The sequence below is a fragment of the Chiloscyllium plagiosum genome, chromosome 17 (genome assembly GCF_004010195.1).
Source record: "Chiloscyllium plagiosum isolate BGI_BamShark_2017 chromosome 17, ASM401019v2, whole genome shotgun sequence".
Taxonomy (NCBI): Eukaryota; Metazoa; Chordata; class Chondrichthyes; order Orectolobiformes; family Hemiscylliidae; genus Chiloscyllium; species Chiloscyllium plagiosum.
The window spans coordinates 62,387,447-62,404,444 of record NC_057726.1 but is presented as its reverse complement, the minus strand read 5'-3'; the positions used below and the strand labels follow the sequence as shown (position 1 = coordinate 62,404,444).

General features: G+C 44.2%; 1 protein-coding gene across 3 annotated transcripts in view; it reads right to left on the bottom strand.

The window, feature by feature from the left end:
* Window positions 1–16,998, bottom strand: part of LOC122558569 (endonuclease/exonuclease/phosphatase family domain-containing protein 1-like) — a 63,686-nt gene that overhangs the window by 31,257 nt on the left and 15,431 nt on the right. For 2 of the 3 annotated variants that reach the window (XM_043707315.1, XM_043707313.1), the window contains one exon: window positions 8,224–9,079. In XM_043707315.1, coding sequence (XP_043563250.1) covers window positions 8,224–9,065 — 842 coding nt within the window. In that variant the 5' untranslated portion in view covers window positions 9,066–9,079. Of the gene's footprint in view, window positions 1–8,223; window positions 9,165–16,998 lie in introns of those variants that run through there. The other variant, XM_043707314.1, reaches the window with a different exon arrangement.

Sequence of the window (16,998 nt, the reverse complement as noted above, 5' to 3'; positions counted from 1 at the left end):
CAAGAATAGTTATGAAAATATTTAAAAATGCAGACTGGTGGCAAGAACTCCAGATCAAAGAGGAACACAACACAACAGATACAAAACAAGCCCTGTTCATTGTAAAATAGCCCAAGTAATAAACACTTACCACCTGTTGTTAACACCCCATAACCTAGACTGACCGAGATGTAGACAAAAACAGGAAGTCCCCCTTCCTCTGAAGCTGATGAAATAAGTAAATTAAGTATTTAAACAGAACAAAGTGCAGCATAATAATCTAAACTGCATAGAAGCTCTTCAGCCACATTCTCAAACAGAATCCATCAAATTCAGCACCGCCTTCCTAACCTGCAATCCTCTTCCCGACCTCTCCGCCCCCCCCCCAGTCTGACCTATCACCCTCACCTTGACCTCTTTCCACCTATCACATTTCCGACGCCCCTCCCCCAAGTCCCTCCTCCCTATCTTTTATCTTAGCCTGCTGGACCAACTTTCCTCATTCCTGAAGAAGGGCTAATGCCCGAAACGTCGATTCTCCTGTTCCCTAGATGCTGCCTGACCTGCTGCGCTTTTCCAGCAACACATTTCCATCTCATTTGGTGAATGCCAGTTGTCATGCTATATATGAGTCTCCTCTCATTCAAGTTTATTTAACATTAATAACTTGGACCTGAAGGCATTCCTAAAATACATCATAGAATCCCTACAATGTGGAAGCAGGCCATTCAGCCATTTGAGTCCACAGTAACCCTCTGCATCCCACCCAGACTCATCCCATCCCTGTAACCCTGCATTTCCCATGCTAATCTACCTAACCTGCACAGCGAGTCAGAGGTGTACAGCATGGAAACAGACCCTTCGGTCCAACTCGTCCATGCCGACCAAGGTTCTAGCCTAATTTAGTCCCATATCTGTTTAAGCTTTGGACTGTGGGAGGAAACTAGAGCACCCGGAGGAAACCCGCGGGAGATGTGGGGTGAATGTGCAAACGCCACACAGACAATCATTTAAGGGTGGAATCGATCCTGGGTCCCTGGTGCTGTGAGGCACCAGTGCTAACCACTGAACCACCATGCCTCTCTAATGTGAAGCGAACATAAGGCAGCCATGAATGAATACATAAGGCTACAGTTAGTAAGTGAGCAAAGACCAGCCAAATAGAATATATTGTAGGAAAACATGAAATTGACCATTGTGGCAAGCAGAATCAAAAGCATGGAAAGGTTACGGAGCTCCAAGTTGGACAAGGGTCTGGTATCCTATTGCATAACTTGCAGATTAGCATGTTTGTATAGCAATAAATTAGGAGAGCTAATAGAATGTTATTGTTTATTGAGAGAGAAATTGAATGCATGAGGAGGGAGGTAATGTTTCAATTATACATGACAATGACAGGGCCATATCTGGAGTATTGTGTTTACAGAATGCATTTCCTTATTTAAAGAAGGATGCAAACATATTGGATATAGTTCAGAGAAGATTTACTATGCTAACATGGAATGGGCAAGTTGTTTTATGGACAAAAGTTAGATAGGCTAAGTTTGTATCTGTTGGAATTTAGAAGAGAAAAAGGTGACTTTGTTGAAAGAAAAGATCCTTGGGGGTCTTGACTGGGAAGGATGTTCCCTCATGTGGGAGTATATCCTCACTTAACAAAGTAAATGTTCACCCATTTAAGACAGCAATCAAGAACAATTTTTTTTCCTCAAATGCAATTGGAACGATCTTCCCTGAAAGGCAAAGCAAGCAGAATCTTTGTACATCTTTAAGCAGAGGTGGATAGATTTTGGATTAGCAAGTGGGACAAAGGATATTGGAGAAGGTGGGAACGTGGACTAATCAGATCAGCCATAACTTTACTGAATAGTGGAGCAGGCTCAAGAGGCAAAAACATCTACTTCTGCCCTACATTCATATGGTTAATCTGATCAACAAAAATGTCTGTTCCTTTCGCTCTCATTTACTCATTCAGCTTCTGCTTAAATGCATCAACATTAATTTGATCTCCTCTTACTTTAACCATATCCATAGATAATTTGGGGAGCAAAACTAAATTTTATTCAGGCAAGTATGTACAGACAGAAGTCAATAATTAAGGGAGAAGAAACACAAAGAATGGCTGATCAAATCGTCATTGGGTAATACAGAACTGGAGTATTGCTGAAAACAAGCCCTTCTTATTGAAACGTTTCATTTGCACTCAAAAGGACTAATCACAAGATCACCAATAAGGAAAGGGGAGGTATCGGAACAACAGGTGAAGCTCACTGTTTCATGCTCTTGCGACATGAATTGTGTTCACCCTAACTGGATGCTGTCAAACCAAAAAGACACACTGCCAATCACACAAATAGTAATATGGCATAAGAATTGTAATGCTAGTGTGACCTAGTATGTAGACTGTACAGCCCAAAGACTGGCTGATCATATTGCGAAAGCACGTTCCTTCGACTGTTTGCACCAAGCAAGGTACTGACCATACACAACAAGCCCGTGTTTGCAAAAACCACTATAGCATCCATCATTAGATGTGATTCTGCAATTGACAACATTTGCTGGATAATCCTGAGTGTGTGAAATGACAACCAATTTCAGATTGCACTCTTGTACATTTGCATGCACTGGAAATGATGTATATTCACACATGTATTTGCCCTGATCTTTGCTAACAGAAAGAACATGTACATTCAATGTACTTGTTTCAACTCAAGTGACAGCTAACCACTGGTTCATTTCTCAGGACAATGCTGTGACCAATTAGACCATAGGGTTTATTACAGTAGCAACGAAGTCTGGTTATTTAATAAGGACTAACCTCTATTGTATCCGAGACTAAAGCTCTTCAGTAGGACACAAAGTCATGAATGAGCCATGGGAAGAGTGGAATTCCTGAAGTAGGAAGTACCTGACTCAGCTCTCCCTTCTTGGGATCATGACCATGTAAGAGGAGTGTGACGATTCTGCCACTCATAACGTTTATGGGGACCTCCAGTGTCAATGGAACCTGATCCAACTAGTTTTTAGCCTGTGGAATCAGCAGGGATGTTGAATTTCAGTTAGATTATGTTGTGAACCTTGAGGAAAGTTAGGTTCACAAACTTTGAAAGACAACAGTTTTGAGGAGCTTTAGAAGTTAAAACATTGCTGCTCTTTGATCCTCAAATCAAAGAGCAATCATATAGTTGCCAGGAGACTGGCTACACTATGCTGATAGCCCTAATGTTGGAAAATTGGTCAGCTGACTGACCACAGGGACGGGTGGGAGGATAAAAGAGCATTGCTGATAAATATTTTGAGAAATAATAAACTGCTGAAGAAATGCAGTAGGTCTGGTAGCATCAGTGGAGAAGGACACAGAGTTAATGCTTGAGCACAAAATGACTCTTCTTCAGAAAATGACAGAACTTTTAATTTGATTTCCTTCCACTTCACCAGATTTGCTTTCTTGAATATGGTGAAGGTAGTCCCAAGATCTGACCAAGTTTGGTGGATGGGTGGAATAAAGAATTTTGACCTGTTTATTAGGATATCCACCCTAGGGCAAATACTGAACTCAAACTGGTCTCTCAAATGCTGGATAGAGCCTTCAGTTATTCAGTACAGCATCGTCGTAAAAGCAGAATTGCTTTTACTTATGCAGATTTTAAGAGGAAATTCAATGTGTTGTGTTGACTCAATAATGTTAATTCACCTTTCTGTAATGGGTCAATTGTGATTGCTTTATGTTGTATTGATCGAAACAGCCACGAGCATGGCTAGCAATATGTAATTGCAATTCGTTGCACGGTTACAACACATCAGTGTGGACTGATTGCTTTGTACTGGAAACACCTTGACATAGATGAACTGGTTATATGTCTTAATGCTGTTACATATGTTGGTTAGGAGAAGGTGAGGACTGCTGGTGCGGGATATCAGACTTGAGAGTGTGCTGCTGGAAAAGCACGGCCGGTCAGGCAGAATCCAAGGAGCAGGAGTTGCAATGTTTCAGGCAAAAGCCCTTCCTCAGCAATGAGACTTGTGGGCCGGTTGGGTGGGGTGGGGGGTGGATGCTGAGAGATAAATAGGAGGGAGGTGGGGTTGGGGATAGCTGAGAATGTGATAGGGAGAACCAAATCATAGAGATGTACAGCAAAGAGACAGATCCTCCGGTCCAACTCAGCCATGCCGACCAGATATCCCAAGCCAATCCAGTCCCACCTGCCAGCACCTGGCCTGTATCCTTCCAAACGCTTCCTACTCATATACCCATTCAGATGCCTTTTAAATGGTGTAATTGTACTAGCCTCCATCTCTTCCTCTGGCAGCCCGTTCCAAACACGCATCACCCTCTGCGTGAAAATGTTGCCCCTTAGGTCTCTTTTATATCTTTCCCCTCTCACCCTAAACCTATGTTCTCTAGTTCTGGACTCCCCTACCCCAGGGAAAAGACTGTCTATTTATCCTATCCGTGCCCCTTATGATTTTATAAACCTCTATAAGGTCACCCCTCAGCCTCCGATGTTCCAAGGAAAACAGCCCTAGCCTATTCAGCCTCTCCCTATAGCACAAATCCTCCAACCTTGGCAACTTCCTTGTAAATCTTTTCTGAACTCTTTCAAGTTTCACAACATCCTTCCGATAGAAAGGAGACCAGAACTGCACGCAATATTCCAAAAATGGCTTAACCCATGTTCTGTACAACCGCAACATGACCTCTCAACTCCTGTACTCAATACTCTGACCAATAAAGGAAAGTATTTCTTCACTATCTTATCTACCTGTAAATCTCCTTTCAAGATGCTATGAACCTGCACTCCAAGGTCTCTTTGTTCAGCAACACTCCCCAGGATCTTACCATTATGTGTATAAGTCCTGCTAAAGTTTGCTTTCCCAAAATGCAGCGCCTCGCATTTATCTAAATTAAACTCCATCTGCCACTCCTCAGCCCTTGGCTCATCTGATCAAGATCCTTTTGTAATCCAAGGTAACGTTCTTCACTGTCCACTACACCTCCAATTTTGCTGTCATCTGCAAAATTACTAACTATACCTTTTAAGCTCACATCCAAATCATTAATATAAATGACGAAAAGTAGTGGACCCAGCACCGATCCTTGTGGCACTCCACTGGTCACAGGCCTCCAATCTGAAAAACAACCCTCTGTCTTCTACCTTTGAGCTAGTTCTGTATCCAAATGGCTAGTTCTCCCTACAGAAGAGAAGATGATAGGTCAGAGAGGAGGGTGGAGCAGATAGATGGGACAGGTCAAGAGGGTGGTGTCGCGTTGGTGGCTTGGGACTTGGGTAATGTGGGGGGGGGGGGGAAGAGAAATGACGAAACTGGTGAAATCCACATTGATCCCGTGTGGGGGAATACAAGGTGTTCTTCCTCCAGGCATCGGATGGTTAAGAGTTTGGCGATGGAGGCGGCCCAGGATCTGCATGTTCTTGGCTGAGTGGGACCAGAGTTGAAATGTTCAGCCACGTGGCGGTGGGGTTCATTCGTGCGGGTGTCCCAGAGATATTCTCTGAAACGATCCGCAAGTTGGCGCCCTGTCTGCCTGATGTAGAGGAGACCACATTGGGTGCAATGAGTACGGTAGATGATATTGGTGGAGATTCAGGTCCTTCCACATTCGACAGAAATTTACCGGTACTACACCAATGTCATCTACTGTATCCGTTGCACCCAATGTGGTCTCTTCGACATCAGGGAGATAGGATGCCAGTTTCAGAGAACATCTCTCAGACACCATCTATCAGACACCTGCACCAACCAACCCCACCCCACTGAATACTTCAACTCCCCCTCTCACTCTACCAAGGACATGCAGGTCCTGGGCGTCCTCCGTCGCCAAACCCTTACAACCTGATGTCTGGAGGAAGAACGCCTCATCTTCCATCTTGGGACCCTGCAACCACTCGGGATGAATGTGGATTTCACCAGTTTCCTCATTTCCCCTCCCTCCACATTATCCCAGTCCCAAGCCTCCAACTCGGCACCGCCCTCTTGACCTGTCCATCACCTTTCCCATCTATCTGCTCCACCTTCCTCTCCAAATGATCACCTTCTCCCCCACCTTGATCTACCTATCTCATTCTCAGCTACCCCACCCCCCTCCCATTTATCTCTCAGCACCACGTCCCACAAGCCTCATTCCAGATGAAGGGCTTATGTCTAAAACGTTGGTTCGCCTACTCCTTGGATGCTACCTGGCCTGCTGTGCTTTTCCAGCACCACATTCTCGACAGATGTTGGTTCGTGTGGTATGACTGTTACATTGGTTTACACCTCAACAATTATAGGAAATTAGTTTGATTTAGACATTTTGATCGCATGATAAGGTGTTAGGTAACCAAATATTTATTTACCCTTTTCTTTCCAGAGAGCTTTTATTTAGAAAAATCATTCACATTTGGGGCATTTTAAAATTATGTCCTTCTGTTTTTCACCTTGATTGGTTCTTTCCAAACTCAATCACCAACTTCTATCTGTATTCAGTTTTGAAACAATAATATAATTCCCAAGGTGTCTTTCACTGACTGGGTGGAAAGTCATTCTGGGAAATTAGCTGAAAACAAAAATCGAAAAAATCTGTTCATAACTGATGTTAAGGCTATGATGAAACTAATGGGGATGGTGTGGATGATATTTAACTTCTGTGGCAGCGCGGAGAGGGTGAGAGTAGATCAGCTGCTGTAATAGAGAGCAGCTTGGGTGATCTTTCTATTCATTTCTTATTATCTGTTGATGATAAAGGTGCTTATCACCTTACTTCAACAGGGTTTCTACTAAAATTGTGTGGAAGATTTTTTTTATTTGGGATGTGGGCATCAACCTGGGATTTACTGCCAATCTCATCCAAATGACTTAGGAATTTAAGAAAGAAATAGGAGCAGGAGTATACCATCTGGCCCCTTGAGCCTGCTCCGCCATCCAGCAAGATCATAGCTGATCTTTCCGTGGACTCAGCTCCAGTTATCCATCTGCTCACCAAAACCCTTAATTCCTTTACTGTTCAAAGATCCATCCATCTTTGCCTTAAAAACATTCAACGAGATAGCCTCAACTGCTTCAGTGGACAGGGAATTCCACAGATTCACAACCCTTTGGGGTGAAGACGTTCCTTCTCAACTCAGTCCTAAATGTGCTCCATTTTATTTTGAAGCAATGCCCCCTAGTTCTAGTTTCACCTGCCAGTGGAAATAACACCCCTGCTTCTTTCTTATCTATTGCCTTCATAATTTTACTTGTTTATATAAGATTCACCCCTCATTCTTCTAAATTCCAATCAGTTTAGTCTCAATCTACTCAATTTCTCCTCAAAAGACATACTGGGTCACCTCAGAAAGCAGCTCAGAGCCAGCCATATAAAATGTGGAGGAGGTGAGACCAGACCAGATTTGACCAGCAGGCCTGTTTTGTGAAAGGAATCCTGTGAACAATTTAGGGAATCACGACCTCCTGCCAGCTACACAATCCCATTTCCTGAGCCAGAGTTATTCTTCCAGATTCTCCCTCAGACTGAACTCAATTCCACACTGCCCATTCTGGTTCTCCAAGTTAAGCAACTACGGGCAGTACTCTAAGTCCATTCAGGAGAAACCTTCTGGAAATTCCAGGTTCCTGTTCTGAGGGAATTGACGCATTAAAGGGGAATATAGACATACTCCTCATGGAGAAGAATTATTTGGAAGGTTAGGCTGATGGGGTGAGAAGAAGAGTGGGAAGGGGGGTGCAGGAGGTTCAAGTCTGGATGGTTTGAGTTATAAGGAGGGGCTGGATAGGCTGGAATATTTTTCCCTGGAGCGCCAGAGGCAGAGGGATGATCTTATAGTGGTTTACAAAATCATGAGGGTCTAGATAAGTCAAGGTCTTTTCCCCATGGTAGGGGAGTCCAAAACTAGAGGGCATACTTTTAAGGTGAGAGGGGAAAGATTTAAAAGGCACCTGAAGGCAACTTTTTTTTTCCCCAGAGGGTGCTGTGTGTATGGAATGAGCTGAAAGAGGATGCGGTGGTGGCTGGTATAATTGTAAAATTTAAAAGGCATGTGGATGGGTGGGTACATGGATAGGAAAAAGATTTAGAGAGATAAAGGCCAAATGCTGGCAAATAATACTAGTTCAGTTTAGGAAACCTGGTCAGCATGGACGAGTTGGACCGAAGGCTCTGTTTTCGTTCTGTATGACTCTAAGTGGCAACTGGACCAAATAGTCAGAACTAATGTAATTCTGCAAGTGAGTGAAGTTGTGACGAACCCATTTTCCAGCAGTGTCAAGCAGATGACTTCCCTCACTCCCGGATTATTGATCTTGTCCAACGTGAGGCTGTGCAGGTTCCAAGTGCCAATACGGACTACCTTCCTCCCGTCAAAAATCCCTGTGAAGGCCTCCTCAGCCGGGTTCCAAACCGGAGTGAACCGATCGCAAGTGCCGTGGCTCAGGCTGAGGTCCTGCAGGCTGTAGTAAGAGGACATTGGTTTGGGCCTGTCGCCCAGCCGGGCACACGAATGGGAGGGAGCCAGCCTGGGAAAGGAGACGCTGAGTTTGGGTCTGATCGCGCTCAGCAAAGGCCCGTCCAGGCCGTCCACCTGAAGCAGGCCGTCCACGTGCTTGAAAGGCCCGTGCAGGGCGCGGTAACGGACGATCCGCTGCGCGAGATCCTGTGCGATGCCCAGCGACGCCACGAGCTGCTGCTCCGAGGCGACGTTGACGTCCACTCGGGTGGAAGACAGCAGGTCGAAGCTCGACAGGCTGCCCGCCGGCTGCGAGGAGCCGCGGCTGCTCACGCAGATCTCCGGCCGGATCTGTTGGAGCCTCGCAGCCCCTACCCCCGGCGCCAAAGCCATGTCCTCGACTTTGCGGAAGCCGCCGATCTTGTGGCGGTAAACCACGACGTTGTGCGCCAGGGTCCGGTTGATGCCCTGCAGGGTCATCAGCTCCTCCTCGGTGGCCGTGTTGATGTTAACCCGGTTGTAGGAAGCGTCCGCAAAGCTCCACGTCCCGCTGAGGTAAGGCCCTTGGTTCCGCTTTCGGCCCTTCAGGTGCGAAGGTCTCGGCTCGTACTGTAGCGGCTGGTGACGGCTCAAGTGGTAGCCCATTTCACTTGGTCTTCCTGTAGGAGAAAGGCACCGTCATTCCTTTACACTCACCAACAGCAGGCACAGAACCCACTCAATTGGCCAATTCTAAAAGCAACTTTGGTTATATCCTAAGCAATTGCTGGACCTGGGAAACAAAGAATTGGCAATAAACCAGTGCACAAATTACCCACACGCCCCTTCCAGTTAAAAGCAGTGATACAAGGCACGAGTTCTCCAGAGCAGTGAAAAGTGACTAATCCATCTCCACATTGTCAGTCCAGAGACCCGGGTAATGTTCTGGGGACATGTTCTGGGGACACAGGTTCGAATTCCGCCGTGGCAGATAGTGGAATTTGAAAGTGAGGAAAATCTGGAAGTAAGAGCCTAATGGTGACCGTGAATTCGTTGACTGATTTTGTCAACAAAAAACAACCTGATTCCCTAATGTCCTTTAGGGAAGGAAACTGCCATCCTTATCTGGTCTGGAGTCCACACCCGCAGCAATGTCGTTGACTCTTAACTGCCCAGAAAGATTTGATAGTGCTTCCTTTTTAAAAATTATTCATGCATGGGATGCTATCTAGGCTAGCATTTATTACAGTTAATGTTGCTGAACCAAAAGACCTCGGGGTGCAAGTTTATAGTTCCTTGAAAGTGGACTCACAAATAGACAGGATGCTTAAAGAAGGCATTTGGTACATATACCTTCATTGGTCGTACGTGTACTGGGTATTGGAGATGGGATATCATGTTGCACTTTTGGAATACTGGCCTCAGTTCTGGTCTCCCTGCTACAGGAAAGATATTGTTTAATTTGAAAGGGTGCAGAAAAGATTAACAAGGATACTGCCAGAAGTGGAGAGTTTGAGCAACAGGAAGATGGTGAATGGATGGGTTATTTTTCCTGGAGTGTCAGAGGCTAAGGGGTGATCTTATAGAGGTTTATAAAATCATGAAGGGCATGGAGAGGGTGAATAGCCAAGATGTTTTTCAGGGGTAGGGGAATCCAAAACTAAAGGGAATAGATTTAAGGTGACAGAGGAAAGATTTAAAAGGGACCTGAGGGGCAACTTTTCCACAGAGGGGGTGGTGTGTATGGAATGAGCTGCCACAGGCGGTGATGGAGGTGGATACAATTACAACATTTAAAAGAGATCTGTATGGGTACATGAATAGGAAGAGTTAGAGGGATATGGACTAAAGTGTGGCAAATGGGACTAGATTGGTTTAGGATACCTGGTCTGCATGGATGAATTGGATCGAAGGGTCTGTTTCCGAGGTATAACTTTATGACACTATGAACTCAATGAGTCTGAAGAGTTAATAAATCAATTAGTGTCATGATTATTAAGCAGACTAGTATTTTAGTCCAGACATATTTAATTAATTGAATTTTTAATTTCCCCATCAGTCATAGTGAGATTTGAACTCACTGTGAAGTAATAATTCAGGCTATAGATTGCCAGAACAGTAACATTGATACAGTCACATCGTTGCCCCCTCTGGTGTTTATGTCCAACATGCCACTTGAATAGAAAACTAGTACAACTTGAAATTTTGGCTAGCAATGACAGAAACCACTGATTGCATTGATTTTTCACATTTGGTACTGCAGTAAACACTAGGATTGAGCAAGGGCATAGGGCGGAGTGTCCAACAATGCAGGTCTACAAAGATTAGAGCTGAACAGGGAGCAAATTAAAACAAAAAGCAACTGTAGAGCCGAAAAGGCCTTTAGCTACAATTAGAGATGAGAATCTAAACAAATCAACTCTGTAATTGGAGCTCTCCTGTTACCTCCCCCGCCCTACCACTCCCAGCTGAACAGTTTGCAGGTTAAACCTCGAGAAGACAAGCCCTTTATGATAGGCAGTTTGCAATTAAAACTGTAGTTGGTCTCAGGGGTATGGTTTCCCTTCAGTTGGATGCACTCAATTGAATTAATAATCTTGGCGCCCTATTACAGAGAAGAATTGGGAGCCTTCCATACTTTCTCAATCACCTGCCACTCCTCTGATGCATTCAAATATAAATTCACAGTAAGAAACTGCAAAGTAGTAAGCTTACATCCCACATTAACAATAATATTTTGTTGCAACAGTTACAAGTGATTTATTCATAAGCCCATGCATTAGTTAACGTTTCCACATCAGTCCAATCCAGGCAACCAATCACAGGAACCGAAAAAAGATAGATCAAATCAAATGAAGGTTTACTCCATTTCGAGTCAAATCTTTAGTTTGGTGAAGGCCTACCTCTTGATTTTTTTTCCACTTAATTTAAAATTGTTTTTTATATACCAAACACTCCCCACCAAATAAAAGCAAAATTTTGAGGATGCTGGAGGTCTGAAATAAAAACGGAAAGTACTGGAGAAACTCAGCAAGTCCGGCAGCATCTTTGGAGAGAGAAACAGAGTGAATGGTTTGAATTCAACGACTTCTTCAGAATTGAATGGGGCTAAATGATTTTTTTAATGTTGTTGTTGGCAAAGGGGAGGAGTGGTATATGGAACAGTGGGTGAAGGTATCCAGAGCAAAAGAAAGATGTGAGTGCCAATGATAGGAAAGGAGTGATGTCAATGCAAAATAGGTGTTAATAATAGCTATCAATAGTCAAAAATAGGTTGGCTTTGCTGAGAACAAACCGTGCAAACGAAATGGTGGGGAGGGGTAGATGTAATCTAAATGGAGGACAGTGTTCATGGTCACAAGTTGTTGATTTCCAAAGTGCCTAAACAGAAAAGAAGGTATCATTCCTCTGGCTTGTATTGGGCTACACTGAAACACTGAGGCAGAAATCATAGCACAAGAGCAACACGTTCCATTGAAATGGAAAGTTGGGGTCATTTTTACAAACAGAGCACAGGTGTTTGGCAAAACAGTCATCCAGTCTGCATTTGGTCTCATGAAGGTAAAGGAGACCGCAGTATGAGCAATAAATGTCACAGATTAGATTGAAATAAGTATAAATAAATTGCTATTTCACTTGGAAGATATGTTTGGGGTCTTGGACACTAAAGAGAGAAGAGGTAAAAGGCAAGTGTTACACCTTCTGCAATTGCATGGGAAGGTGCCATAGAGCTGGGGAGGGGCAGGACTAGGAGTGATCGAGGGGTACACCTGGGTGTCATAGAGGGAATGGTCCCTGTGAAATGCTGTTAAGGGAGGGGAAGGGAAGATGTACTTGGGGGTGGCAAGCTGTTGGTTTTGGCGGAAATGGTGGAGAACCATCTTTTGAAAATGGAGAACATGAGGGAGAAAGTGAGGACAAATTGATCCGTATCATTGTTCTGGGAAGGTGCCAGTGCCAAAGTATTATAAATGGCTCAAGAGTTATGCAGCCCTTTGTCTTCAGTTGAAGATGACGGAGGACATGGTGGTGCATCTGTTGGAAGTGGAATCTTTTGGAACAGATGTGACTGAAGTGGAGATACTAGGAGAATAGAATGGAGTCCTTGTTGGAAGCAGTAGGTGCAGATGTACAACTAGAGTAAGTATGGGAATCGGTGACTTTGTAACGGATATCATTGGCCATCCTATCCCCAGAAGTGGAAACGGAACAAAAGAATCAGAGATGGACCAGGTGAAGGTGACAGGGTGGGAATTTGAAGCAAAACTCTCAATTTATTCAATTTCCAGACAAGGGTGCAGCACTGATAATGTCATAGGCATACTCAAGATAGAGTTGTAGGTGCGGGCACGAGTAGGATTGGAACGACGAACTTTCCATTAGCCCCACAAAGAGACAGGTAAAACTGGGACACACGGGTAGCTGTAGCTACACATTTGTCTGTGAGGGAGTGAGATGAGTTAAAGAAGAAACTGTTCAAACTGAGAACAGGCTCAGGCATTAAAGGAGATAATGGATGGAGACTGTGTAAACCTTCTATCAAGGAAGGCAGAGAGCCTTCAAACCATCCAGATGGATGGTGAAGTTCAGTGGGGCAGACTAAAACAAGAAGGCAGATTACTACTTAAATAGCTGTAAATTGGAAGAGTGCAGCAGGGCCTGGGTGTCCTTGTGCATCAGTTGCTGAAGGTAAGTATGCAGGTGCAGCAGGCGATAAAGAAGGCAAATGGTATGTTGGCCTTCATTGCAAGAGATTGAGCACAGGAGCAGTTATATACAGGGCCTTGGTGAAGCCACACCTAGAATATTGTGTGCAATTTTGGTTTCCTTTTCTGAGGAAGGATGCTTTTGCTCTCGAGGGAGTGCAGCAAAGGTTTACGAGGCTGATTCCGGGGATGGCGGGACTGATGTATGAGGAGAAATTGACTAGGTTAGGATTGTTTTTGCTGGAGTCCAGATGAATGAGGAGGGAATCTCAGAGACATATAAAAAGGGTAGATGCAGGGAGGATGTTCCTGCTGATGGGTGTGCCCAGAACCAGGTGTCACGGTCTGAGGATTTGGGGTGGACCGTTTAGGATGGAGATGAGGAGACATTTCTTCACCCAAAGAGCGATGAGCCTGTGGAATTCATTACCACAGGAAGTATTTGATGTCAAAACATTGAATATATTCAAAAGGCAGCTAGATATAGCACTTGGGACGAATGGGATCAAAGGTTATGGGGAGAAAGTAGGATTAGGCTATTGAATTGGATGATCCGATATGACCATGGTGAATGGTGGAGCATACCCAAAGGGCTGAATGGTCTCCTTTTGCTCCTATCTTCTATGTTTCTATGTTTTCAAGAACCAATGTGTCTACCAGGGCAGTGCTGTTTATGGATTTTGGGAAGGAGGTAGAAGTGGGCTGTGCGGGGTTTCTGGAAGGTGGGGAGAAGATAAGTCCATGACAGCCCTGGAAACAACACCTTGACATTCAGTAGCGGGGTCATGATCCACAGGGGGACATAAGAGGAAATGGCTGCGTGTTGGCTCTCAGCATTTGCAAGGTGGGGGTGGGGGGGGGGGGGCGGGGGGCAGTGTGCCAGATGACAATAGCACTATTCCTATCAGTAGGTTTAATCACAACATCAAGGTTAGAACTGAGAGAATTGAACCGTGTTCAGACAAAGGCAGGTTAGAGTGTGTAAGGGGAGCAAGAAAATATGTCACGTTGACAATTCCCCTTGACAGAGATCAAGCATAAAGGTCCAGGGGAGTGGGAACCTATTGGAGAGGGCTCCTGTTGAAAGAAATGGGCACAGAGGCAAAGAGGATGGAAAGAGAGTTTAACATCATCTTGTGCATGAAATGCATTGAGGTTGGGGACAGTAAAGGGAAAACTGAATTCTTTACTGAGCATTGATCATTCAGAGAGCAGAAGGTTAGAGGGCTCCTCTGCAGCTTTTCAGTTAGGCACATGTAACATCTTCTTTTCTGTTTTGGGGAGTAGTTGGGGAGGTAGTGAAGGATTATCCTTATAATCAACCCAATTAACCAGGTCATGAACACCCCTTCCATGGGGACTAAGTCTTGGGATATGGGACTTGAGCTTGGGAGTTTCACGACATCACAACAGTTCCGGTAGAGTTCTGCTGTGCTGCTGTTAAAGTATAATTAGATCTTCCCAGTTATTGTTTTGGCTCCAACTTGTGGCCCTACATTAGATGGCTGTAACTCAAATGTTAACCAGATAGCGGGGAGAACAGGCTGGAATTCTTTCCCTGTCTCTGTTGTGGAAGCACTATCACCACGAGGACAGTAGCAGCTCAAGCTGAAAGCCCATCAGTAAAATCCCATCATGTAAATGGCACAGCAACCTGAAGCTGTCAACACAGGCCATCCCTTTAAGATATCTTGTGTTGCTGCACTAAAAGATTTAAAGGGACCACACACTTAAGTAAATTGTCAATGCACTTCAAAATAAACTAGAGAGAATTATGCCAGCACCAATATCTTGCCAGGACAAATAGGGGAACACCATCAATGGGATCTTGCCAGAATATCCAGAAACTAGAACTACCATTTTAATGGCTATAACCAAAAGGCCCAATATAAATCCAAGCCAGTTGCTGTCGCTGGCTTTGGTCATGTTTTGGGTTTGGATAGACAGTCCTATGGAAGGCTCGTAAAGCCAATGGGTTCTATGGGCAATGTATTCACTCAGTTGCTGAACTCTCACACATAGTGAATTGGTTCCTTTGAATGATGAGATAGGAGACACCTTTAGACAATGCTGACCATGTCTGTTGGATACCTGATGAAATGGTTTACAAGTGCTCTAATGTAGGGAGTCATTTCAGAGAATTTTTACATATCAAACACTCACGGATGACAATGAAATAAATGAGGAGGGTTGCTTTTCAGACTGGAGACTTGCGACCAGTGGTGTACCACAAGGATCGGTACTCGGTCCACAGCTTTTTGTCATTTATATACATGATTTAGATGGGAATATAGGAGGGATAGATAAGTTTGCAGATGACACCAAAATTGGAGGCGTAATGGACAGCAAAGGTAGTTACCTTAGATTACAACAGAATCTTGATCAGATGGGCCAATGGGCTGAGGAGTGTTTAATTTAGACAAATGTGAGGTGCTGCATTTTGGAAAGGCAAATCAGGGCAAGACCAATACACTTAATGGTAAGGTCCTGGGGAGTGTTGCTGAACAAAGAGACCTTGGGATGCAGATTCATAATTCCTTGGAAGTGGAGTTTCAGGTAGATAGGACAATGAATAAGGTGTTTGGTATGTTTGTCTTTATTGGTCAGTGCATTAAATATGAGGATGGAAGGGCATGTTGCAGCTGTGCAGGACATTGGTTAGGGCTCTTGCATGTTGTTCTAGTTTTCCTCTTATAGGAAGATGCTATTAGAGTTGAAAGGGTTCAGAAAAGATTTACAATGATGTTGCCAGGGTTGGAGGCTAAGCAGGCTGGGGTTGTTTTCCCTGGAGCGTCGGAGGCTTATAGAGGTTTATAAAATCAAGAGGGGCATGAATAGGGTAAATAGACAAGGTCTTTTCCCTGGAGCATCGGAGGCTGAGGGGTGACCTTATAGAGGTTTATAAAATCAAGAGGGGCATGAATATGGTAAATAGACAAGGTCTTTTCCCTGGGGTGGGGCAGTTCAAACTAGAGGGCAAAGGTTTAAGGCAAGAGCAAAGGATTTAAAAGTGACCTAAAGGGTAACTTTTTCCACAGAGTATGGTGCCTGTACAGAATGAGCTTCTAGGAGAACTGGTGAAGGATGGTACAATTACAGCATTTACAACACATCTGGATAGAGGGACATGGGCCAAATGCTGGCAAATGGGACAAGATTAATTTAGGATATCTGGTTGGCATGGACGAGTTATGCTGAAGGATTTCTGTGCTGTACATCTTTATGACTTTATGACTCTAAGTGCCATGATGTGGGGAGTCACTTTAATGAATTTGTACTTATCAAATACTCACAGATGACAATGAATTAAATGAGTCATGAGTGTGGTGCTGGAAAAGTGCAGCAGGTCAGGCAGCATCTGAGGAGCAGGAGAATCGAAGTTTCCAGCAAAAGTTCATCATCAGGAATGACTGATGAAGGGCTTTTGCCTGAAACATAGATTCTCCTGCTCCTCGGATGCTGCCTGACCTGCTGTGCTTTTCCAGCACCACACACTCAACTCTAATCTCCAGCATCTGCAGTCCTCACCTTCGCCTAATTAAATAAATGAACAAGCTCATTATTTAAGTTGCTGATTGAGGGATAAATCCTGGCCAGGGCACTGGGGCGAACTGTCCACTTCTTCATGTTGTAATGTGGGATCTTTTACATTAATCCATTTGGTTTAAAAATACATCATTTTCAACAATACAGCCATCCCTCAGTCCTGCATAGATTTTGCTTGAGTCTCAGTAATGGAGCAGGAGCTCACCAACTGAGAATGTTTAAAATGCATTATATGTTCACTTTGGGAATGGAGTACTAGATGTCCTCATGATAAGAGTATGCACATTGCAATTACAACCCAGGATTTTATCATACATTATTTGTTTTGTCTAAAATGTGAGAGTCTG